This window comes from Rhinoraja longicauda, chromosome 1 (genome assembly GCF_053455715.1).
Source record: "Rhinoraja longicauda isolate Sanriku21f chromosome 1, sRhiLon1.1, whole genome shotgun sequence".
Lineage (NCBI taxonomy): Eukaryota > Metazoa > Chordata > Chondrichthyes > Rajiformes > Arhynchobatidae > Rhinoraja > Rhinoraja longicauda.
Window position 1 is genome coordinate 87291130 of NC_135953.1, and position 26276 is coordinate 87317405.

Genomic DNA, 26276 nt, shown 5'->3' on the forward strand with positions numbered 1-26276 from the left:
AAGTTCAACGACCGCAAAGCTCCAGGGCCGGATGGTATTCCAGGGCGGGCCCTCAGAGCGTGTGCTGATCAACTGGCAGAGGTGTTCACCAACATCTTCAACCTCTCTCTGAGTCAGTCTGTGGTTCCCACCTCCTTCAAAGCATCCATCATCGTTCCTATTCCAAAGAAACCAGTAACCTCCTGTTTAAATGACTACCGTCCTGTCGCACTGACATCAGTCATCATGAAGTGCTTTGAGCGACTACTCAAAACTCACATCTGCTCCTCTCTCCCTGACACCTTGGACCCTCTTCAGTTTGCATATAGACCAAACAGGGCCAAGGACGATGCCATCGCCATGGCAATACATACTGCGCTCACCCATCTGGACAAAGGAAATACATGTGAGAATGCTCTTTATTGACTACAGCTCGGCATTCAACACTATTATTCCCTTAAAACCCGTCCCCAAGCTCCTTGATCTTGGGCTGGAGACCTCTATCTGCGGATGGATATTCGATTTCCTGACGGGCAGCTATGGCCCTGGGGATGAAGCTGTTCCTGTCTGGAGGTGCGGGCGTAGAAGGCCTTGTATGGTCTGCCCGATGGAAGGAGTTCGAACAGACTATTGCAGGGGTGTGAAGAGTCTTTGTGGATGCTGGTGGCTTTTCTGAGGCATCGTGTGTTGTAGATGCCCTCCAAGGCTGGTAGCTATGTTCCGATGGTCCTCTGAGCTGTATGGACTACCCGCTGAAGAGCTTTCCTTTCTGCCTCCGTGCAGCTAAGATACCACACAGGGATGCCATGTGTTAGGATGCTCTTTATGGTGCAGCGGTAGAACGTCGTCAGCAGCTGTTGGGGTAGACCAGACTTCTTCGGTGTTCTTAGGTAGAACAGTCGTTGCTGTGCCTTCTTGACCAGCGCAGCAGTGTTATTGGACCATGTGAGGTCCTCCGAAATGTGAGTGCCCAGTAACTTGATGCTGGACACTCTCTCCACACTGTCCCCGTTGATAAAGATCGGGGCGTATTCCTGTTGTGTGACCAACGGAAGTTGATGATCAGCTCCTTGGTCTTGGTGGTATTTAGGGACAGGTTGTTATCAGAGCACCAGTCCGCCAGGTTCTGCACCTCCGCTCTGTATTTTGTTTCATCACCGTTGGTGATCAGCCCGATCACCGTTGTGTCGTCTGCAAACTTGACAATGGTGTTGGTGTCGAATGCAGGAACACAGTCGTGTGTGAAGAGGGAGTAGAGCATGGGGCTCAGAACACAGCCCTGTGGTGTGCCGGTACTCAGGGTGATAGTGGAGGACAGGTGCGGGCCCATTCTCACTGCCTGCGGTCGCTCCAGCAGGAAGTCCAGGATCCAGTCGCATAACGACGAGCTGAGGCCTAGCTGGTGGAGTTTGGTGATGAGCTTGGTGGGGATGACCGTGTTGAAGGCAGAGCTATAGTCAATGAATAGCATCCTCACGTACGTGTCCTGTCTCTCCAGGTGAGTCAGGACAGTGTGAAGAGCCAGAGGGATGGCGTCCTCTGTGGATCTATTTGCCCTGTATGCAAATTGATGTGGGTCCAGTGAGTCAGGGATGCTGGATTTGATGTTTGAGAGGACCAGCCTTTCAAAGCACTTCATGATTATAGGAGTTAGGGCAACCGGGCGGTAGTCGTTCAGGTTGGAGATCTTTGCTTTTTTCGGCACCGGCACTTTGGTAACCGACTTCAGGCACTTGGGAACCGTAGCCAGAGATAATGACAGGTTAAAGATCCTGGTGAATACCTCAGCCAACTGTTCAGCACAGTCCCTAAGTACCCTTCCTTGAACTCCATCCGGGCCTGCAGCCTTGCGTGGGTTGACCCTTTGCAGAGCGCGTTGTACTTCCTGTGTGCTCAGTTGCAAGACCAGTCCCTCCGCCTCGGCTGCGGTTCTTCCACTCAAGGTGGTGTTGCCAGTTTCGAAGCGGGCAAAGAAGGTGTTTAGCTCGTTGGTTAGTGTGATATCGCTGTGGGGGCAGGCAGGGCTGCTCTTGTAGCCAGTGATGCCCTGACACCCTGCCACATGCTCCTGGTGTCCGTGGTGTTGAAGTGGTCTTCCACCCGTTGCCTGTGGGTGTCTTTGGCCCTTTTAATACCTTTGTTCAGGTTTGATCTGGCAACATTGTATGCTGAAGTGTCACCAGATTTAAAGGCATTGTTGCGTGCCCTCAACAGATTCTGTACCTCCTTATTCATCCAGGGTTTCAGGTTTGGGAACATCTTTATTTCCTTGTCCTCCGTGACATTCTCCACACAGCAGTTGATGTAGGAGAGCACAGTGGATGTGTACTTCTCCAAGTCTACCTCTGAACCGTAGGTGGCCTGTTGTGCAAACAGGTCCCAGTCGGTGCGATCAAAGCAGTCCTGGAGTTGTAGGGTGGCATCCTCGGGCCATATTTTGACCGTCTTTATTGTAGGTTTGGTCTTGCGGATGAGGGGTTTGTATGCGGGCAGTAGAAGCAGTGAGAGGTGATCAGATTGTCCCAGGGGTGGGCACGGGAGAGCTCTGTAGGCGTCCTTTATGTTGGTATACACCTTATCCAGTGTGTTTGAGCCCCTGGTAGGGCACTGCACATGCTGGTGGAATTTGCGGAGCGTGGCTCGTAGGTCGACCTGATTAAAGTCCCCGGCAACAATGAAGGTGCCGTTGGGGTGGGCATCCTGCTGCTTGCTGATGGCCAAGTGCAGCTGTGCTAGCGCTAGGTTAGCATTAGCCTGTGGGGGAATGTATGCGGCCATGATGATGACCACAGTAAACTCCCCCGGCAGATAGAACGGCCTACATTTGAGCAGTAGGTACTCCAGGTCTGGGGAGCAGTAGCTCTCTATTGCGAAGTGGTTGGTGCACCAGTCATTGTTGGGGTAGATACAGAGCCCACCGCCCTTGCTCTTACCGGAGTCCTTTGTTCTATCGGCCCGATGTAGTGACCGGTTCGTTAGCTCCACAGCCCCGTCGGGAACCAGCGCGTTGGTCCGGACTCACCGCCACGGGCTCTGACTGGATTCCGTTGCAGGTAAAGTTTTTCCCACCGCTGCTGGGCTGCTCCGTGCGTGATTTGCAGCGCTTTGGAGAGCGTGATGTTGCTGTGTCCGGACGTGCTGCCGCCCGCACCGTCGGGATTTCAGTGCCGGTGCGGGATTTCTTCGTGATGTAGGTAAGTTCTTTACGTTTTCTGGGTGTGCTTTCTTCGGTTTTCTCGCAGCCGGGTTCGGTGCTGGGCTGCTCCGGATTGCATCGGATGGAGGAGCGCAAAGCCGTTGCGTCTGGACGAGCCGCCATCTTGCCAACATCGGTGATGCTGAGGTTGAAAGGGTCAGCAGCTTTAAGTTCCTCGGTGTGAGGACCTTTCCTGGGCATTGTGCACGGACACAATAACAAAGAAGGCGCACCAGCGACTCTTTTTCCTGAGAAGACTGAGGAAGTTTGGCATGAACGCCAGCATCCTCACAAACGTCAACAGATGCACCATCGACAGCCTGCTGACGGGCTGCATTACAGTCTGATACGGGAACTGTTCTGCCCACAGCCACAAATCACTACAGAGGGTGGTGAAGACAGCACAGCACATCACTGGCAACTGTCTCCTGGCCATTCAGGACATTTTCTACCGGCGGTGCCTGCGGAAGGCACGCAGCATCATCAAGGACCACAGCCAACTAGCAGGCAGGCTGTTCTCCTTGTTACCGTCAGGCAGACGATACAGGAGTATGGCTGCACGTACCACCAGACTTAAGAACGGTTTCTGCCATCAGGCCATCGGGCTTCTGAACTCATAAACACATTTCAAATTATATATGTTGATTATTTTTAATATTGTCGTTTTACCTTACTAATGTCATTTATTAAATCTTATTTATCCTTGGAATATTACTGCAGAGGTGACCCGTTGTCTTGTCAAATACATTTCATTGTACCGTTGACCCTGTGCCAACCTACATATGACAAATAAAATTTATTATTATTATTATTATTATTATTATATCTCTTCCCATAACTTCATCCAGGGACCCTGACAGTCCTTTCAGGTGAAGCAGAGGTTTACTTGCATTTCCTCCAACATCATCTACGGCATGGGCTCCTATATATAAGCGAGACCAAGCATAGACTTAGTGATCATATGGCTTAGTTACCCTCAGTCCATCTTAGCCTACACGATTTCTCGATTGCCAAACATTTTAATTCCCCTTCCCAGGACAGACAAAGGAGAGTCAGTGGATGTTGTTTACCTAGATTTTCAGAAAGTCTTTGATAAGGTGCCACATGTGAGGCTGCTAAGGAAGATGAGAGCCCACAGTATCAAAGCGCATATACCAGCATGGATAGCAGGTTGACTGGATGGCAGAAGGCAAAGAGAGGCAACAATGGGGGCTTTTTCTGGTTGGCTGCCATTGACTAGCTGTGTTCCACAGGGGTTCGTGTTGGGGCTGCTACTCTTCACGTTCTATATTAATCATTTGGATGAGGGGATTGAAGGCTTTGTGGCCAAATTTGCAGATGACACAAAAATAGGTGGAGGGGCAGGTCATGTAGAGAAAGCAGGGACTCTGCAGAAGGACTTGAACTGGTTGGGAGAGTGGGCAGAACAGTGATAATAGACAATAGGTGCAGGAATAGGCCATTCAGCCCTTCGAGCCAGCACCGCCATTCAATGCGATCATGGCTGATCACTCTCAATCAGTACCCCGTTCCTGCCTTCTCCCCATACCCCCTCACTCCGCTATCCTTAAGAGCTCTATCCAGCTCTCTCTTGAAAGCATCCAACGAACTGGCCTCCACTGCCTTCTGAGGCAGAGAATTCCACACCTTCACCACTCTCTAACTGAAAAAGTTCTTCCTCATCTCCGTTCTAAATGGCCTACCCCTTATTCTTAAACTGTGGCCCCTTGTTCTGGACTCCCCCAACATTGGGAACATGTTTCCTGCCTCTAATGTGTCCAATCCCCTAATTATCTTATATGTTTCAATAAGATCCCCCCTCATCCTTCTAAGGGATGGAATATGGTGTAGCAAAGTGTGGAGTCGTGCATTTTGGTTGTAGGAATAAAGGCGTAGACTATTTTCTAAATGGGGAGAGAATCCAGAAATCGGAGGTGCAAAGGGACTTGGGAGTGCTGGTGCAGGATTCCTAAAAGGTTCATTTGCAAGTTGAATTGTTTGTAAGGGAGGCAAATGCAGTGCTAGCATTTATTTCAAGAGGACTAGAATACAAAAACAGGGATGTAATGCTGAGGCTCTTTCAGGCGCTGGTCAAGCTGCACTTGGAATACTGTGAGCAATTTTGGGCACCATATCTGAGGAAGGATGTGCTGACTTTATAAAGGGTCCAGAGGAGGTTTATAAGAATGATCCCAGGAATGAGTGAGTGGGTTAACATATGATGAGCGTTTGATGGCACTGGGCCTGTACTCGCTGGAGTTCAGAGAGATGAGGGGGGACCTCATTGAAACTTACCAAATGGTGAAAGGCTTGGATAGAGTGGATGTGGAGAGGATGTTTCCACTAGTGGGAGAGTTTAGGACCAGAGGTCATAGCCTTAGAATGTGTGAAGGAGAGATATCGGAGGTCCTTCCTGCTGTGAGACTGCAAAACCAGCACTACTCCCAGCAGACCAGTCAACAGGCCAGTTAACAGTAACAATTTTTAAAAAACACAGTAAATGATGACAATTATCCTTATCTTTATTTTTATTTATAATGAATGTCTCTTGCTATCCACTTTGTTGCTGTAACACTGCAAATTTCCCCGGTGTGGGACAAATAAAGGAATATATGATGATTATTATTATTAAAGGACGTTCCTTTAGGAAGGAAGAATTTCTTTTTAGTCAGAGGGAGGGGGGGGTGAATCTGTGGAATTTTTTGCCACAGAAGGCTGTGGAGGCCGTCAATGGATATTTCTAAGGCAGAAATAGATAGATTCTTGATTAGTACAGATGTCGGCATTACGGTGAGAAGGCAGGAGAATGGGGTTAGGAGGGACAGATAAATCAGCCATGATTGAATGGTGGAGTAGACTTGATGGGCCAAATGGCCTAATTCTGCTGCTATCACTTATGACCTTATCGCCTATCTTCGGTAGAAACCAGCATATGCTGAATTTTGTGTCTATCTTCAGTTTAAACCAGCATCTGCAGTTCCTTCCTACACATTTCGTCTACAGTTCCTTCCTACACAATAAACTCTGTGGATATTTATAAAGTTTTAACAATGCAGAATGATAGACAATATCAGTGGAAGGAATAGAAGAAGCAATATAACAGCGGACATTACGGGTGGATTCTTGTCCACATCAGCATAACAATTCTGATCCAAATTAAATGCGTATCCTCTATGTATTATGTAAGGCTCTAGCAGTAGGAGACTCTCTGGCAAATACTCCATCTATATGACACGTTCTTGATAAATTCAACAAAATGAAAACCAGAACAACCAAAACATGCAGAACACAGATGTAAATTAGGACCAAAACTGAATTGAAAAAAAGGCCACTCAACTTCCATTCAAGCCAGGAACTGTAATAGATTGGCCAAGAGTCAATTGCAATGTAGTATTTATTTTCATCTTAAACTTTTATATTCCGGAGTCCTTTAATTATGCCAAGCATTTCGAAATTTGAGTTTGCAGCATGAGAAATGAGCTTACATCAGAAAATTAACATATCCATTATCAGCTCTTTTTCAACATATAAAAGGAGAAAATCTGAGAAAACAATGGTTACCAATGCATTTAAATTCTTTCTCTTAAATCACAAGCAACCCTGTGGAATGTATCTTGAGCTGGAGCCAGGGCACGAATAAGAATGGGAAATCAGGCAGTTTTTTTTTGTATTATTGCCATGATTACCTTTCTTTCGCCCCTCGTCATGAGAGGTACTTGCCCTAACAGGAAATGTTCAAGATTAACTTCCACTATTGCTCAGCAATAAGCAATGGCAATAGAGTGCAAAACTTTACCCAGCCATTAATTTAATCTGTCTTGTGTTAAATGAGGCAAATCCAAATTTAAGAACCTGTTACTGCTTGACGTGTGTGTCAGACAGTGAAATTGTTCAACACACCACAGAACTTGCATACTTGTATTGTTCTTCCTTCCTTTCCTTTGCATATCCTTCCTTTGTCCCGCCCCCCCCTGACATCAGTCTGAAGAAGGGTCTCGACCCGAAACGTCACCCATTCCTTCTCTCCCGAGATGCTGCCTGACCTGCTGAGTTACTCCAGCATTTTGTGAATAAATACCTTCGAAATGTATTGTTCTTGAAGTACTTAACGCATGTTGGTGCACAAAGTAATCCTATTGGAGGTGGGGAGGAAGAGGGTGGCGGATGACCATAAAGTAAATCAACAATAAATCCAACAGGGAATTCAGGATAGCATTTTTCAACCCAGACTAGTAGCAATGTGCGACGGGGTACAATATAAAGTGGGGAAGGCTTGCAGCTTGGAGGCAAGCTGTTTGGAGAAACAGAAGCTTAGTTTATACTACTTTAGATGAAGAGGAATGAGAGGACTTTCAATGGAAACATGGATCAACTGGAGCCAATGGTCATTTTCTATCCTGTTCGTTCTATGTAATTCTAAATATTCCAGATCAAGCAACGCTTTAAAAGTAAAGGATTCTTTACCTTTATGAAACAGGTTATGCAGACATTCAGCACTCTTATTTAACAAAGCCCAGATCTCCTCTTCCTCCAATGGTCCTCCTCGAACCTCCAGGGCTTCAGCCAGTGACACATGCATTTTACCTGATAACACAAAATTAATTAAAAAGTACAGTGTTTATATTAATGTACCATGCAAAATTGAACCATACACCTAAACAATAAATCCTTAAATTGTTTCAAGAATTTTAATCTTAGACAATTGTGCTAATTTAAATAATTGCATGGAAGTGGAAAAGCATTAGAACAAGGGATTCCCTTCAAACCACTCAACCACACCATAAAATGTTATATCAGGAGTCCAAAGATATATTCTTTCCATAAACTAACAGATCTTCCTACAGAAAATAACTGTTACCCTATTAACAACATGAAGTGTAAATTAAATTCTGATTCTTATATTGTAAAACTCCAATAATCTGCCATCTGACCATTCAGAAATCCTAATGGTTCAGCTCCTGGCTGGCCCCATAGCAGAAGCATCCACGTTGTGGGGCTGGAAACTGGAAGTGTCCTGAGCTAATTCTGCGACCACCATCATCTATCGTACAAGTGATGGCTCCCACTGATTGTCGCCGGAAGCTTGCGCCCTTTTCAGGACGGACGATGACAGTGATGTAACATTTGAAACATAGATGATGGACATGAAAGAAGAAGCTCCTGGCTCAGCAGGTGATGCTTCCATTCCGACTCACTGGAGCCCCAGTACCTATGCTCCCTTCAATTTTAACAGGTTCAGTGGAAAATGAATTATAATACCATGTAACATCAAAAAATGTGAATTATATATATGAAGCTTTAATAGGAATGATATACAATAGTCTGTGAAAAATTCATCCATTTCCACCAAAATCCCAAGCATGCTGAATTATGGAACATAAACATTCATGGGGGGCTCTGCCATCATTGTGGTTTGTTGTATGACTCAGTACTGAAATAAGCAACACACATTTTCGGTAATGGACATGAAGGTCAGGTCAGCTACTGCAAATCATTTTCATTTCCCCCAAATTTGATAAATAGTTGAATAGATAGATAGGCACCTAAATATAATTGAATATTCAAAAAGTCGCCTGAAAATCCCTTCATCTCTGTGGAAAGAAGAAGAGTGAACATATCAGATCCAGGATATTTTCTTAGATCTCTGGGGAAGAGAATATAAATAGTTTTTTGCTGGCAGGGAAGATACGGGAGGATGGGTGGAACAAAGAATACGTCAGATACTTCATGTAGCAAGATTTTTTGTAGATAGAATGAACTGTAGAGGCTGGTCTACAAAAAAAAGTGCTGGAGTAACACAATGGGTCAGGCAGCATCTCTGGAGAACATGGATGGATAATTTTTTGGATCAATTTTAGATTGATTGTGGGGGAGGAGGAGAAAGCTGGTGGAAGGGAGGTGCAGGACAAAGCTTAACGAGCAATTGGTGGATACAGGCGAGAGGGGGTTTTAATAGGCAGATGGTTGGCCAAAGGCCAGAAATGAACGCAGGGCATGGAAGGAGAACTGTTGCAAGAAGCAGGACTGTGGGTACATGAAATCCTGGTTGGCCCCAAACTGGGAGGCCTGGAAATGGGACTTGAAGCCAAATGGCACAAGATGGCGGCACACGCAAGTGCTGAGGAAACACATGTGGTTGTGGTAGCAAATCCGGGTCAAAATATGGTCGCAGCGCAGTACAGTATCATAAATCACAGAGGGATGGACCAGTGAGAGAGGGCCTCACAGAAATTTTGTCAGAGAGTAGGGGAACCTTTCCAAAATATTGGAAATATCTTGAGGAGATTTCGCAGTAGAGTAGTAAAATTGAGACACAAGGAACTGCAACTGCAGGTTTACAGGAAAAAAAAGACAAATTTGCTTTGGTAATAGCAAGACTGTAGTATTTATCTTGCAAATGAGTCACTGTTTCTTCTGAAAAGACTGTTTGGATCCCTGGGAAGAGAAAAGGTGATGGACAGGTGTTGCATCACCTACAGTTGCACCAGAAATTGTCATAAGAAGGGTGTGGTTAGTGGAGATGGAACACAGAAAAATAGGATCAGCAATAGGTCAACAGGCCATTCAAGCCTGATTCACCATTTCATATGATCATAACAGATATATGCTGACTTCAATTTCTCTCTGTGCCATTGCACTCTGTCCTACTATTCCTGATCTATCAAATATTTATCTAACAACCACACGATAGGTAGGGATGGTGAAAACACAGTATGGGTTGGAACCAGGGGAAGAGATGGTGGGGTCAGAGGAAAGTGAAAGGGGAGAAAAGTTAGTAGTCTTGGAATCAAAGCACTGTTGAAGTATTTGATTCTCTATTGTTTAATCTTTCAGAGATGTTATGTTCTTCTGAAGGGCTCTCCTATCATGATGGTTTGCTGTGTGACTCAGCATTTAAATAAGCAACACACACATTTTCTGTAATGGACATGGAGATGGGGGTCAGATCAGCTACTGCATATCATTTTCACTTTTCCCCAATTTGATTTTTTTCCCAATTATTTGAACAAGTTGAATAATTAGATAGGCACATAAATATAATTGGATTTTCTAAAGGCCGTTTGAAAATTCCAATGTAGAAGAGTCATGACTAATGTCAGAGCAAGTTGGATCATGGTAAATTATAGAAAAGACAGCCAGAAAGTGCAAATCAAGGGTTAAATGTAAATACTCAGAATGGGAAATACTGGGAAGCATTCCACAACAACTGATGCTGGCACCACTTTTCAAAAATCAATTAAAAAAAGATTCAGGCTAAAGAATTGGAAGACTAAATAAATAAAAGTAAAATATGCTATCTTGGTGCAAATTCTGAGAAACAACATTTCATTTGTATATATTTCAAAATGCATGGAAATGAATGATAGGATCAAAACCCCAAATTGCCATTGAGTCTGTGGGATTAGAAATAATTGTTAAAGTCATGACCAGTAAATAATAAAAACGTATAAACACCAGAGGTATTCATTACATTTGTACATTAGGGACCAATTGTTGACATGTCACTATTTGGTAACTATCCAAACATAAGGCTACAAATGGAGCTTCAATATTCATATCTTAATGTAGGTGACTAACCACATATAACTAACTATTGGGATTTTAAAAGTAAATCATGTTTCACATGAATATCCTCAGAAGTGACTGAGGTTAGCAAAGTAGTCCTTTCTTGAAAATTAGGCACCACTGATTTAACCAGTTCTACAGACCAGAATACAAACGTGAGTCAAAGAAGTAATTTATTGACCATGACCAGGCTCTTTTGTCCAATTCCAATACTGCTGGGCTATCTCATTCGTATGGGTTAATCTTAATCCAATTTTCTACGATCAATTCAGGCCACAAACAATGTTATATTCTCTCAAGAGTACTTAGGAAAGCATCTGAAGTACTTTCACCGGCATCATGGGAAGATCTTTAGCCTCCTTTTCGATAGGTAACCAATCTGAAAGTAAGCACGCAGGTACAGCAGGCAGTGTACAAAGCCAATGGCATGTTGGCCTTCATTGCGAGAGGATTTGTGTTTAGGAGCCGGGAGGCCCTACTGCAGTTGTACATGGCCCTGGTGAGACTGCACCTGGAGTATTGTGGTGCCATTTTGGTCTCCTAATTTGAGGAAGGACATTGTTGCTATTGAGGGAGTGCAGCGTTGGTTCACCAGGTTAATTCCTGGGATGGCGGGACTGATATATGATGAATAACTCAGCGGGACAAGCAGCATTTCTGAATAAAAGGAATAGGTGACTGAGGACAGTCTGAAGAAGGGTCTCAATCCGAAATATCATCTATTCCTTTTCTCCAGAGAACCTGACTCACTGAGTTACTCCAGCGTTTTGTGTCTGCTGATGTACTGTTCTCTCCTCTTGATGAAGAATTTATTTGTTCGATATAAATGTGACTTCTGCAGAGCTTCAATTATTCAGTCTCAGCCCATCGCCACCACCTGAACATAAACAAATGTCAGGGTGACAGCAGAGCTACGCTAAGCAATCATGTTAAACTCTTCCAAATGCTAGATACAGATCTGAAGGAAGACCTGCCTCTACCCCTGAAAGTGAATTTCACATGACGATGCATTGAAGAAAATCAAATTTCCTGGTATAAATTTGAGCTTGGGATAAAATTGCAAGTCACAAAGTTTTTTGAATTGCTGGAGCTTGCAGCGGGAGGATCAATATTACATAAGTCAAACTGAAATGTAGTTACAAAGACTAACATTTCTGTGGCAGAGGATTTGGACAATAATAAAAAGCTATCTAGAAAAGGCAATCCTGGTCAAGAAGCAAATGGCAGAATAATGGCTTTGCAGAAAAGAATGACTGACAGAATATGCACCATACCGGCAATCTTCCTGTACTCTAAAACACTGCACCAGACATGCAACTAAGTGAAACAGTGGAAAGTATAAATGTAAAAGCAAACCCTAGAACTTAGATTAATACTCAGATATTTTAAAATCCGATAAACTGATCATCAGGGTGCTGATTATGGAGTTTGCGATGTGCAAATTACTACAGATTTCCTACAGTTGCATCCTTCATTGGTTATTAAGCAATGGAGGAATGTTTCAAGCTCATCATATTTATAATGAAAATCAAGGACTTCCTTTCTTTCAAGTTTTGCTGTGCATTATCCCTCTTCTAATCCAGTATATTTAGTAACCAGTCTTTCTTGTCTTTAAGTCTTACCTCAGTAATTCACACTAAATTATACCCTCCAGGCTCCAGACAAGAGTTGCAGATGCTGGAGTTCTGAGCAACAAATAAAGTTCTTGAGAAACTTAGCAGGGTCAGGCAGCATCGGTGGAGGGAAAAGGACAGACAATGTTTTGGGTTGGGATGCTTCTTTAGAGTGATGGAGTAGAAGGGAACTCTACTCAGTCAGTCTGAAGAAGGGTCCTGATCTCAAGCTGAATGACCACCTGCAGTTCATTCACATTAAAATACACACGGTGTGAAGAACAATATAGTACACTTCTTTGGGCCACACTACATTCTCTAAATTTTACTCACACAATTATTTATTTTCCTTTATTTTAGCATGCATTACGCTACAATAAATCAAAAAAGTGAATGTGTTAAGTGAATATGTTGAGCATTGCAGAATATCATCTTCGGAATATCTGTTGAATCGCCCACTCTAGAAGCATTATGCCTCTCTAGAAGCATATTAAATGAACATAAGACATCGGAGCAGGATTAGCCCACGGCTCAATCCCCAGGCCCATAGCTGCTATGAACCGGTCCTGCTGAGCCAGACGGTCACATCGCACAGTGATCCGGCACAGATCTACTTGCACTTTATTCTGTGTTAAAACTGTTACAATTTGTTTCATTGGGTTGTTTAAATTAATACTGACTAGCTAATTAATTTATTGCATCGTATGGGAGGCGCATTCCCAATCCCATTGTACCCCTGTACAATGACAATAAAGATATATTGTATTGTATTGTATTGTAAGCCTGCTCCACCATTCGAACATAGCTTATGAACTTTCCCCCCTCAATGCCATTCTACTGCTTTCTCCCCTTAACCCTTGATGCCCTTACTGATCAAGAATCTATCAATCTCTGCTTTAAAAATATCCAATGACGGCCTCCGAATTCCACAGATTTACCATCCTCTGGCTAAAGACATTCCTCCTAATCTCCATTCTAAAGGTATGTCCTTTTATATTGAGGCTGTACCCTCTGGTCCTGGACTTTCCCACTACTGGAAACATCCTCTCCACATCCATTCTATCGAGGCCTTTCATTATTCGGTAGGTTTCAATGAGATCCTCCCTCATCCTTTTAAACACAAAGCAAGAAAGCAAGATTCAATTGAGATCTGTAACTAAAACTCAGGCTATGATTCTGTAAATACGCATAAACAGATGATTAGGTTTTTAGCAAACTCCCAAATTCAACAATTTGATGTGCCCAGGTGACCATACATTTCCAACACCATAACAGGTATCACATCAGGTATCAAAATACCTGATTGACGGTCAAGGTCTACAGAAAACGTCACGATATCTTGAAATCTCCTGACATTATAGAAATGCGCATGTTTCTTTGATTCATGCATTTTTACTTTAACAATCCATCTATCTAGTTGCAGAATGTGGAAAAACATATTTTTAAAAATTACTCTGTTTTTTTTAACAATTTCTATGAGATGGTATACTGGAGAAGCATTTGTCTGTGTTTACAATTAAAAAAACAAATATAATGATGTGTTGAAACATTATTTGTAACATTTATTAAAAAGCCTATATGTATGATGCCAACTTTTGATCAAATTAAGAAAGGAATGTGAAAAAGTTTGGAATTTATTCAATTAAAATTTATGCTATCAATTAGCAATCTGATGGATCGGCAAATAAAATAATTAAATAAATGGAATAAAGTAAATTCCACTTGATAGGTAAACAAAACTTTAACAATGTTACAAAGGTGTTGCATTTCATTGTATTTTAAGGGAAAAAGAAATGTAAGTCAAATAAAACTTTGTTGATGCTTTTCGAAGAAATTTAACTAAAATTGGCTGAGAGACTAAACAGCTGCTTCACTTCAATCATCATATTACAGCCAAGGGAAACTATGATTAGTAGTTCCATTTAAAAATTGTACAAATGTAGCTCAAGAAAGTAAACATACCACCCATACTGAATTGTATCACTTTTGTATTTTTCACCAGGACATACTTCAAAGATTTGCTCAAGCCAGAATCAGGCATCCTCTGATTTGTCCAGAAACTCCGCTGATCATGCACAAGGACATAAAATTAATGTGCAGTTACTCCTCGGAAAGAAAGTTACACACAAATCTGCTAGAATCATTAAAGACACCTCGATAAAGAATTGTGTCCCAATCTCCCACTAAAAGAGGACGCTAGCGCTGTTTGTTCGCCGCTTCTCCGTCTGGATAAATCTTTTGTTTGTTTGTTTGTTTTTATGTCTTGTTTGCTCTGTAAAGCGTCTTTGAGTCTCTTGAAAAGCGTTATATAAATTAAATGTATTATTATTATTATTAAAAGTGCTGCAACAGTGAAGTCACTTCTGATACAAATTTAATTTTAAAGGTTCCTAGAGATGGACTAACATTGTTTGAACAAATATAATTTCCACATTTCCAAGATCTTATTAGAAAGTACAAACAAAAAATCACTCAGGAAAAGCTTCACAACACAAACTCAAGCATTGCTTCAACGAGCAATTAATCATAACCCCTTGAAACTAAAACATCAGATATAATCTGCTCTTTTTGCATCAGGGATCCTGCTTTAGCTGCTAACAAGGCAAATGCAAATCTCAGGGATGAAATAAGGGATTTAAAGGGCGGCACGGTAGCGCAGCGGTAGAGTTGCTGCTTTACAGCGAATGCAGCGCCGGAGACTCAGGTTCGATCCTGACTACGGGTGCTGCACTGTAAGGAGTTTGTACGTTCTCCCCGTGACCTGCGTGGGTTTTCTCCGAGATCTTCGGTTTCCTCCCACACTCCAAAGACGTACAGGTATGTAGGTTAATTGGCTGGGTAAATGTAAAAATTATCCCTAGTGGGTGTAGGATAGTGTTAATGTACGGGGATCGCTGGGCGGCACGGACTTGGAGGGCCGAAAAGGCCTGTTTCCGGCTGTATATATATGATATGATATGATATGATAAAGAGCTACAAGACCAAGTGGACCAGTTGGGCCCAAACCTCTCCTGCTATGGTGCAGCACCCTCTCCTCCCCCACTCCCCTTCCCCCCCTCCTCTCCCTCACTCCCTCCCCTCCCCGTTCCTCCCTTTCCACTTCCCCTTCCCCTCCCCCTCCCACTTGATCCCCCTCAACCCCCCTTATCCTCCCCCCTCCTTCCCTCCCTCCCTAGGAGATGATTTAAACTTTAAAATGTGAATACATTAAAAAATATAACCGATTTCAATGAAACTTCTTCCATTAGCACCAAAGGGATGACGGTGAGTAAGGTGGGCCTACATTTTTTGCGCTATCGTGTACCGTTTTGGCTGCAGTTCAGGAACAAACAAACAAACGAGAGTTATAGTATATAGATAAGATGGTTCGTGCAAGCCCTTTACTCCGTTTCAATTTAAAGCTGAAAGCACAAAATGAAAAACTCCCTGCTCAATGCTCCCTTCCCGAGCACGAATTTGAATTTGTAATGAATAATGGTTTTTGTCCTCTCATTCATTCAGCTATCTCAGAAGCAGCAGAATGCCACCCACATCATGATTCCATGCCAGCTTCAGAAATTAAGAAATGCCAATCCAACAGCAGGTCAGTTATTGCATTACACACCATGGTGCTTGCTGACTTATGACTGCATTATAACTGCAAGCAATCTTCATTATGGGAAAAGAAACCCAAGCAATTGATGATGATATACTTGCTTTTCAAATAGTACAACACTCCCCATCCAAAATTATGAACAATCTGTCAAGAAAGCATCATTTCCCACCAAACAAACATTTAAAAGCAAATTCCAAAGCCACCTGCAGAGTAATAAAATGTTTGATACTTAGAAAATAAGACTTAACAAGAGCGTTGCTTCAGAAGGCAAGATACAAGTGAACAATGAAGGTGTGGCACGGTGGTGCAGAGGTAGAGTTGCTGCCTTACAGCACTTGCAGCGCCGGAGGCCAGGGTTCGATCCCGACTATGCGTGCTGTCTGTACGGAGTTTGTACGTTCTCCCCGTGACCGGGTGGGTTTTCTCCAAGATCTTTGGTTTCCTCCCGCACTCCAAAGACGTACAGGTTTGTAGATTAATTGGCATGGTACGTGTAAATTGTCCCTAGTTTGTGTAAGATAGCGTTAATGTACGGGGATCACTGGTCAGTGCGGACTCGGCGGTACGCGCTGTATCTCTAAACTAAACTAAACTAAAAATGAAAGTTATGACTGAAAAGTATAAAATGTGGATGATGGCACCAAGTATGTGCAAGCTAATTAAAAAAATAACAACAATTAACAGAGCTCAGAGTTCACATAAGGAGGTGGAAATAAAAACAAAGTGCTGGGGAAACTCAGTAGGTCTTTCACCATTTGTGGAGGAAACAGACAGACGACATATAGGACCCTTCTTCAGATTAATGGAATAGGGTGAGGAAGCTGAAAAAGAGGTGGGGCTGAGGCAAAACCTGGCAAGTGTTAGGTGGGTAAAGGTGAAGGAGGCTGACATGTGGAGTAAGTAATAAAGACTAGAGATGGAAAGGAGACAAAAAGGAGTTGTGAAATGTAAAGCCAAAGGAAGGGGTATGGGTGGAAGGGGTCAGGAGGGTGGTGAAAGAGAGGGATGAAAAAGAGTTGGAGGTGAGGGGTAAGCATGTGGAGAAGGGGAGGAAGGAGCAGAGTGAGGGGGGGGGGGGTGGGAGATGGTGGGAGAATCGTGTGCTGACCAGAATCCAGTAGGAGGGGTTTGCAGGGGGAAAGACAAGAGGGGTGAGAAGGTTTCTATTGGGTTGTAAGCTACCCAAGAATACAGTGTGTTGATTTTCTTTTTTGAGTGTGTGGAGGTGTGGAGGAGGTCAAGGATAAAGAAAGCCAGAGATAGATATAAAATGCTGGGGTAACTTAGCTGAGCAGGCAGCAATTCTGGAGAAAGGAATAGGTGACGTTTCGGGTCAGAACCCGTTTTCAGACTGCTGGGTCTGAAAGGCCTGTATGGGTTTGGGAAAAGGAGTTAAAATGGTAGCAAGCAAGAGCTGCAACAGGCCTTGGCAGACTGAGCACAAGTGTTTGTTAAAATATGTAGGGAAAAAAACTGCCGATGCTGGTTTAAATCGAAGGTGGAGAACAAAATGCTGGAGTAACTCAGTGGGTCAGGCAGTATCTCTGGAGAGAAGGAATGGGTGACGTTTCGGGTCGAGACCCTTCTTCAGACTGATGTCAGGGGAGGGGGCTGGACAAAGAAAATAGCAAAAATAGTCGCCTGGTCTACATTTGGACTCATCAATATAAAGGAGATCATTTCTGGAGCACTGAATGCAGAAGACGAGGTTGGTTCAGTAGAACTTGGTGAGCTGAGGCACAACATATTTCCATGTGCCTTCAATGGGACACAATCTACAAATTAAAAGGTGAAATACCAAAAAAAAATTCAACAGTGCTTTTATGATTTTGTATTTTTTAGACAAGTGAAAAAATATACTTTGTACCTCACGTTTTACACTTGTAAACTTAGCCTAAAGTATCAGTACAACCTGTAGTGAAATATAATCTTCTTTCAAGTAATGCCGTACAAATAAATATCAGATTAAATCATAAAGGGCAAGTGTTAGCACCCAGCATCCTTTGTGTGTGCCACAATACCACCACCCAAATGAAAACAAACTCCACACACATATTCCACCTGCACAGATTATATATTAAAAAGAAAAAGCAATAAAGCAACAACAAAGACTTTAGGAATTCTTAATCACAAATAAATGGAGAACACAGATATCTTTTCCCAGGTTAATTGATAGCATATTCCATCTTTCCCAAGACCAAACATTCCTCGCTCATCACCTTTTCAGCTAAAAAAATCAGGTCGTAGATAAAGAATCCTTTAAAAAATTTAAAAGGCGCATGATCTTTGATTAATTGACTCGAAATTTCACATTAGTTCTATCTTATCCCACTTTCACATCCACTCTCTACACGTTAGGAGCAATTTACTGTGGCCGATTAACCTACAATCCCGCAGATCTTTAGGATGTGGGAGGAAACTAGCGGAACCACATGCAGTCACAGAGAGGAACTCCACACAAACAGTACCCAATACCCAAGATTAAATCTGGGTCTCTGGCAGTAGGTGACTACTGAGTAAGTAAAATATGCATTAGGATATGAGGAATATTAAATTTAACTTCCCCCTTTTACTCAATAAAATTACTTAGGATGCCTGGATTAAACTTCACTCAAGGATCCATCTATTCAGTAGTTTATTCAGTTCCACAAACAGGACTGTCCTTGTTTTTGCTTGTTCATGTCCCACTGAATTAATTTTCATGTATCTCGACTCCATCCTATCACCCCTGGTCCAATCCCTCCCTACCTATGTCCAAGACATGTCACACGCTTTTCGTCTCTTCAATGGCTTCCGTTTTCCAGGCCCCCGCCCCTCATCTTTACTTCGGGTGTCCAGTCACTCTACATCTCTATCCCCCACCAGGAGGGTCTTAAAGCCCTCTGTTTCTTCCTCGACCACAGAACCAGCCAATTTCTGTCTACTAACACTCTCCTCCACCTAGCAGAGCTGGTACTTACCCTGAACAACTTCTCCTTCGACTCCTCCCACTTCCTCCAAATCCAAGGCGTAGCTATGGGCAATTGCATGGGCCCCAGCTATGCCTGCGTCTTTGTAGGGTACGTCGAACAATCACTGTTCCAGGCTTACACTGGCCCTATCCCCGAACTCTACCTCCGCTATATTGACAACTGCATTGGTACTGCCTCATGCACCCATGCAGAACCTACTGACTTCATCATCTTCAGATTAATTTCTATCCAGCACTCAAATTCACTTGGACCATTTCCGACATCTCCTTACCGTTTCTAGATCTAACCGCCTCCATCACAGGAGACAAACTATTGACTGACATCTATTACAAACCCGCTGACTCCCATAGTTATCTTGACTACACTTCTTCCCACCCTGCTTCCTATAAAGACTCTATCCCCTACTCCCAATTCTTCCATCTACGCAGCATCTGTGCGGATGAGGTGTTCCATACCAGGTCATCGGAGAGGTCCTCATTCTTTCGGGAACAGGGGTCCCTTCTTCCATTGTAGATGAGGCTCTCACTCGGGTCTCCTTGATATCCTGCAGCTGCTCCCTCTCCACCCATACATAACAAGGACAGAGTTCCCCTTATCCTCACCTTCCACCCCATCAGCCGTCGCATACAGCATATAATCCTCCAACATTTTTACCACCTCCAACGGGATCCCACTACTTCTTCCCATCTTCCCCCTTCCTGCTTTCCGCAGACCGTTCCTTCCACAACTCCCTGATCAACTCGTCCCTTCCCACCCAAGCCACCCCCTTCCCAGGTACTTTCCCCTGTAACCACTGGAGATGCAACACCTGTCCCTTTACCTCACCCCTCGACTCCATCCAAGGACCCCGACCGTCCTTTCAGGTGAGGCAGAGGTTCACTTGCAACTCCTCAAACCTCATCTACTGTATCTGCTGTTCCAGGGAGGGTGGTCATGGTGGCACAGTGGTAGAGTTGCTGCCTTACAGCACTTGTAGCTGGACACTTGGGTTCGATCCCGACTACAGGTGCTGTCTGTATGGAATTTGTACGTTCTCCCCGTGGCCGCGTGGGTTTTCTCCGAGATCCTCGATTTCCTCCCACACTCCAAAGACGTACAGGTATGTAGGTTCATTGGCTTGGTGTATGTATAAATTGTCCCTAGTGTGTGTGTGTAGGACATTGTTAATGTGCGGGGATCACTGGTCGGTGCGGACTCGTTGGGCCGAAGGGTCTGTTTCCATGCTGTATCTCTAAACTAAACTAAACTCCTGTATATCGTGAAAACTGGCCCTTCTGCCCACCGAGCCCACGCCGACCAGCGATCACCTCTTGCACTAGCACTATCCTATGAACTAGGGGCAACTTACAATTTTATCGAAGCCAATTTACCTAAAACCTGTATGTCTTTGGAGTGTGGGAGAAACTGGAGAAAACCCATGCAGTCACAGGGAGAACGTACAAAGTCCGTACAGATAGCACCCGTAGTCAGGATCAAATCTGGGTCTCTGGTGCTTTAAGCCAGCAACTCCACCACTGAACCACTGTGCCACCCCAAACTGTTTTAATGCGGAATAATTTTCATTATCTTTTACACAAAATATTGGCACAGAAATAAAAAAAATCATCAACTTTTCTCCACCTTAGCCTAATTCTTCTCCTACCTACACCCCATACCATGGAATATTATTCTGTCAACAACTAGTTAATTTTCTTAACATAATTTATGGATCCTTTTGTTCACTTCTGTCCAGAGATTCAATTATGTAAGCAGTGAATACTTTCCCTAATTAACCCACATTGATGTCAATGGATTCGTTTTAAAACTCTTTGCTAACAGATCATAGAATCACAAAACAGTTAACAACCCCAATCACGAGTGAATGAGTTATTTTATTCTCAAGAAACCAGATTTGAATTTACTTGGTCATCCAAAGCTTATTTTTCAACAAAATTGCTTTTGTTGAGCCATCAAATTTCCCGCAGAGTTTCTTTGTCACTATGACATTTTTTGCATCAAATGGATAGTAAAACGCACTAATGTTCTTTCCTGAACAGAACTGAATTATGGCTTCTTTGTTTTTGTACTCTACACCCAATTATTTCATAGCTTCATCTGTCTACACTTCTGGTTTTCAGGAATTAAGATTGTGTATCCATGTTAAGGACCCTCTCTTATCTTTAAACTCCCTTTCTTTTCTTATAAATCGATAAATTTCTGAAACTCAAAAAACTGAAGATTGTTTCAAGTGACCCTTCCTCATCAGTCCAAAACCCAACCCTAGGCTGCTTTTGTTTCTCCTATTGATTTCTTACCAGAATCAACTCATTGACAGAACTTCGCAGCTCATCCTCTCCAGCACACTGAAGCTTCAACTATATCCTCTTGCTGAGATTATCAACTGCAATTGCCCTCTTGAAAACTGTTGTTATTACTACAAACATCCATTTGAAACATCTCCAACTAGCACCCAACCTCATATCTTCACTGCCACAACAAATTCCCCAAAAGGCAAGCACCATCCACATCTATACACACATTCTTCTTCAACATGTGAATTTACTGCTGAAACTGTGCAAAATAGTCACAAATCAGCTTAGATTTGGCCACATGGCCTTTCAAGCATGCCCTGTTATTCAATTAGATACTGACAGATCTGATCTTGTCGTTTGGTTCCCATAACCCTCGATTCACCTTAAGTCTGACAACAATTGCCTGACAACCCACCTGTGCAATTACAACTACAATACATCACTCTCCTTGTTTTTTGGAAGATCTCTGCAAATTGAATCACTTGGTCCACCTTGATCAGTCTATCTGCTTCATTAAGCGGTTCTCTAGCATAATTCTCTTAGGGTACCTTTCCTCACTATTCCAAGAGTCATCAGGCAATTGCTCTTGCCCCTAGATCTACTTGTTTGCCCTGCTCGCATCATCTGCCCAAGCTTAACCCCCACTAGGGAAGTGTTCTGAACTCCCCCTCAGCATTTGCAGGGACATCATATACATTATCAATACCAAGACCTATCTTTCCAACAGCACTAAAATTCTTGACTCCTCAAATTTTGTTGAATTATCCAAACAAATTAATAGATGCTGCTGGGAAACAGAATGCTGTTCCTCCAATTTGCACTGAGCCTCACTCTGACAATTCCCAATCTGACCTTTCTGTCCTGGGCCTCCACCATTGCCAGAGTGAGGCTCAGCGCAAATTGGAGGAAAAGCACCTCATATTTCGCTTGGGTAGTTTACACCCCAGTGGTTTGAACATTGACCTCTCTAACTTCAGATAGTCCCTGCTTTCCCTCTCTATCCCCTCCCATTTCCCAGTTCTCCCACCAGTCTTACTGTCTCCGACTACATGCTATCTTTCTCCTGCCCACTGCCCTGACATCAGTCTGAAGAAGGGTCTCGACCCGAAACGTCACCCATTCCTTCTCTTCAGAGATGCTGCCTGTCCCGCTGAGTTACTCCAGCATTTTGCGTCTACCTTCGATTTAAACCAGCATCTACAGTTCTTTCTTACACAGTATTTGAAGGGCAATGATACAACACAATGCAATCCAGCACTAAGCTGGATTTAGCCCATTATACTTACAAAGCTGTAACTTTGGAACAACTTTAGATTTTATTTTATTAAACAGTTCATCCACATTTTCATTTTAAACGGAACCACTTTCTATCCTCTCCCAACTCCAACCTGCCCTCACTCTCTTTCATTGAGAGCTTAGAGTGCAAGACAATTACTCTCTCTCCAGTGATGGTTTCTAGGTGCTAGGTGCGTATATCTCTGAGGATCTGTCTTGGGCCCAGCACATTGATGCAATCATAAAGAAAGCCCTAAAAGCCTATACTTCCTTAGAAGACCGAGGAGATTCGGTATGTCAATTAATACTCTCTTGAACTTCTACAGATGTATGGAAAAGAGTATAGTGGCTGGTTGCATCACGGCCTGGTTCAGCAACTCAAACACCCAGGAATAAAGAAGATTGCAAAAAATGGTGAACACTGTGTAATCCATCACATATACTGACCTCAGCACAATCAATGGGATCTACCATAGTCGCTGCCTCAAAAGAACAGCCAGAATCATCAGGAACCCAACACAACCTTGGTCATGCTCTCATTTCACTCCTACCATCGGGATGAAGGCATAGGAGTGTGAAAACGGTAATGTCCAGGTATAAGAACAACTTCTTCCCAATAACCATGGCTATTAAACACTACAAAATTAATCTAAACTCCTTGGTTGCATGAGGGACTTTGGGCTTTGTTTGTTTTGCACTACTTTGGGGGTTTTATTTATTGAATTTCCTATTTTTGTTTAGGAAAATAACTACAGATGCTGGTACAAATCGAAGGTATCACAAAATGCTGGAGTAACTCAGCAGGTCAGGCAGCATCTACCCGTTGTGGAGCTGCAAGTAAAAATGTCATTGTTCTGTTTCAGTACCTGTGACAATAAAACACTCTTGAAGGTCCATTGTGACATTTTAGGGGGATTATAGTGATTTTTCAAGGTTATGAATGAGGAGAAGGGGAGGGGGGTTAGTGAGTTGTTAGGGGACTGGTGCTGGCACAATGGGCCAAATTATATGCTTCTTTTGCTGTAATTGACTTACTTTAATGACTTTTTCAAACTGCAATCTAACCAGATTGTGCCCAGATCATCAGTCCAGGCCTCTGGATCAGGTCAATGATTTAATCATTAAAATATCACACCCTCAAAACCAGAATGTTACAAACAATCTTAAGGAAAAGCATCAATTCGCTGCCCTGTCATAGAGTCTGTGTGGAAACAGGCCCTTCAGCCAAAGTTGCCCACACCGGTCAACATGTCCCAGCTACACTAGTCCAATCTGCCTGTGTTTGGCCCATATCCCCCCAAACCTGACCTATCCATATACCTGTCTAATTGATTGTTAAATGCTGGGATAGTCCCAGCCTCAACTACCTCCTCTGGCAGCTTGTTACATACATCCATCACCTTTTGTGTGAAAATGTTACCATGTCCGATTCCTATTAAATCTTTTGCCCTTCACCTTAAACCTGTCAAATGAAAGTTTTAAAAAGTTTGCTTTCTATGAGTTAAACAAATTTTCACCGTACGGACCATTGGTGAGGAAAATAAACAATCAAAATCAAAATGAAGTTAGGATAAATAGAAAATCAAAGAAAATGAAATGGTCCTATATTTGAAACGAATGTAAAGTACTCTCACGTGAACAAATACAAAGTGTCGTGGGACAGAGTAGCACTCATCGGTAAAACTGCGCAAATCACTATTCCTCAAAAAATTCTGGCATGTGAAGGCCCATTTGGCTGCTCCGATTTCATTGTGTTAATTGTACAGTTGCCATGGGAATATGGTTCAGAGAGCATGACATTGCCCAGCCACCCGGGTTACAACCTTCAAAAATAAAAATCAGTGTTTTATTGACTGCCAGATTTGAAATGCACAACTAGAAACCACCATGTGAACGAGACTCTGTAAAAAAAAGTACATTATAAAGGTCCTGACAAGATTGCCTGTCCTCCGCGCCCCATCCCCCCACCCTCCAATACTTCAACCAAAACAAAGAAATGGATGTAGTGAAGATTTTGAAAAATGTCTTATTTTTCATTCTTTTTGTACAGATGTAGTCTCTTCGATCTCCGGCCGAATCAAAGTTTACTTTTTTATAACAAAAATGACTGAAACTAACTTCACGAATGACTAGATAGAAGGATCAAAAGTAACGCCGCGTCATAAACAGAAAGGTCACAACTTAAAGAATGCTTTGATGTGCTCATAAAAACTTCCTCACAAAGCACTGACACCATCCCATCAACCACACACTGTCGTGGTAGGTGAAGTTTCTTCGCTGAAACTCACATTTTGAAAGGAATGCAAATAGATTAGTCAACAAACGAGAGGGATAATCGTCGATTATTAAGTGGGGAATATCTGATTACTATTAAGTCATGCAAATTAAAACTAGTCCCGAGATGTTTTAACTCGTTTGATCTTGTTGCTCTTCCCCCAGTCATAAACACTGGAGCAACCTCGCATAGCGCTCACACACTAGCTGATAACCTACCATACATACACTCGTACTCGTTTGTTCTTGGATTGAGTGTCGCCTCCTCCCCACGATCGGTTTAAACGACCCCGACTGGAAGAAATGCACTTGAAGCCTTGCAACTTACCAGCGGGAGCAGAAAGCTGCAACAAGTTGTTCTCGCGGCACTGCGGTCCTGGCAGCCGTGGTCCTCAGAGTAGCAGCCGCCGCATCTCCGCCCAGGCGGCCGCTGAACATCTCACAACGCATCGGGACTTTTCACCGCAGGAGTTGGCCGGCCGCTCTTGCAGCGGCAACCCAAGCATGATCTCCCTGTGGTGATTGCAACGCGCGGTCCCGTCCCTTCCCTGCCCTGCTCTGCTGTGCTGGGGGTTGCGCCGCGCGCCCGCTGCAGCCCTGGCGGACACGTCGCGCGCGCCCACGATCTGTTGCCTGGATCCGATTGTTTGGAACTCGGTGTCGACCGGACTTGGCAGCGGAGAGCGCGTGCGCGCGCGCGGCGCTCGGCACCCACCTCCTGCACAGGGTTTGCAGCCAGGCGCTGTTGGCTGCACCAGCCAGCCCCCGGGCGCTCTTCTCCCCGCACTGAAGGCGCTCATGTCATGACATGTCATGTCAGGGCAGGTATTTCACAAGGTGACGCAGGTAACTCTACACCTTAGTTTCAACAGTGATATTGCGTTCTTATTTCAAAAAAGGCGTGTGATTGACACTCCGAAAGAATAACATTTGACTGATCCTATTATTGCAAAAGATAGCAACTGAAACCAAAGCACAAAATCCTGGAAACGTGCAGCTCCTCAGACAGTGTCAGTGGAGAAGAAAACAGAACCAACTTTCAGGTCAAAGATCTGACATCAGAACTATTGCAACGTTTAAAAAAAATACATCAGTGCGCGTAAAACATATTCCTGAAGTCATTTGGGTTGATATCTAATTTCAGACAAATCGGAGTATTTGAAGGCACTTTCAGGCATTCTGCAAAGGAATATCAAGTTAAATTGTATCCCATCGAATGGTGTCTTCATCTTTATTATAAAATTTTCACACTGTTCAATTCTTCTGTGAATTGTTTCAGAATTGCAACATGTACACTAACATTTGGTGTGATTTCATAGGAGTTATTGATATGTATTGCGCAGACCTAAACACAGAAAATTCAGCATAAGCATTATCTGGAGAAAGACGTTGTTAATCTTTCAGAGTAGTGAACAATGGGAAATGTTAGGGGTAATAACTTTTAAATAAACATTTTTCTTTAATGAAGATACCTTTCCATTGTACTTAAGAGGTTTCTTGCCTGCCCTCTTTCTC

General features: G+C 43.3%; 1 protein-coding gene across 1 annotated transcript in view; it reads right to left on the minus strand.

Moving 5' to 3' along the window:
- Nucleotides 1-25344, minus strand: part of ptpn13 (protein tyrosine phosphatase non-receptor type 13) — a 211947-nt gene extending 186603 nt beyond the window's left edge. The window contains exons 1-2 of the mRNA XM_078401914.1: nucleotides 25090-25344; nucleotides 7640-7759 (exon numbers count right to left, since the gene is read on the minus strand). Coding sequence (XP_078258040.1) covers nucleotides 7640-7754 — 115 coding nt within the window. The 5' untranslated portion in view covers nucleotides 7755-7759; nucleotides 25090-25344. The remainder of the gene's footprint in view (nucleotides 1-7639; nucleotides 7760-25089) is intronic.
- Between the last annotated feature and the right edge of the window lie 932 nt (nucleotides 25345-26276).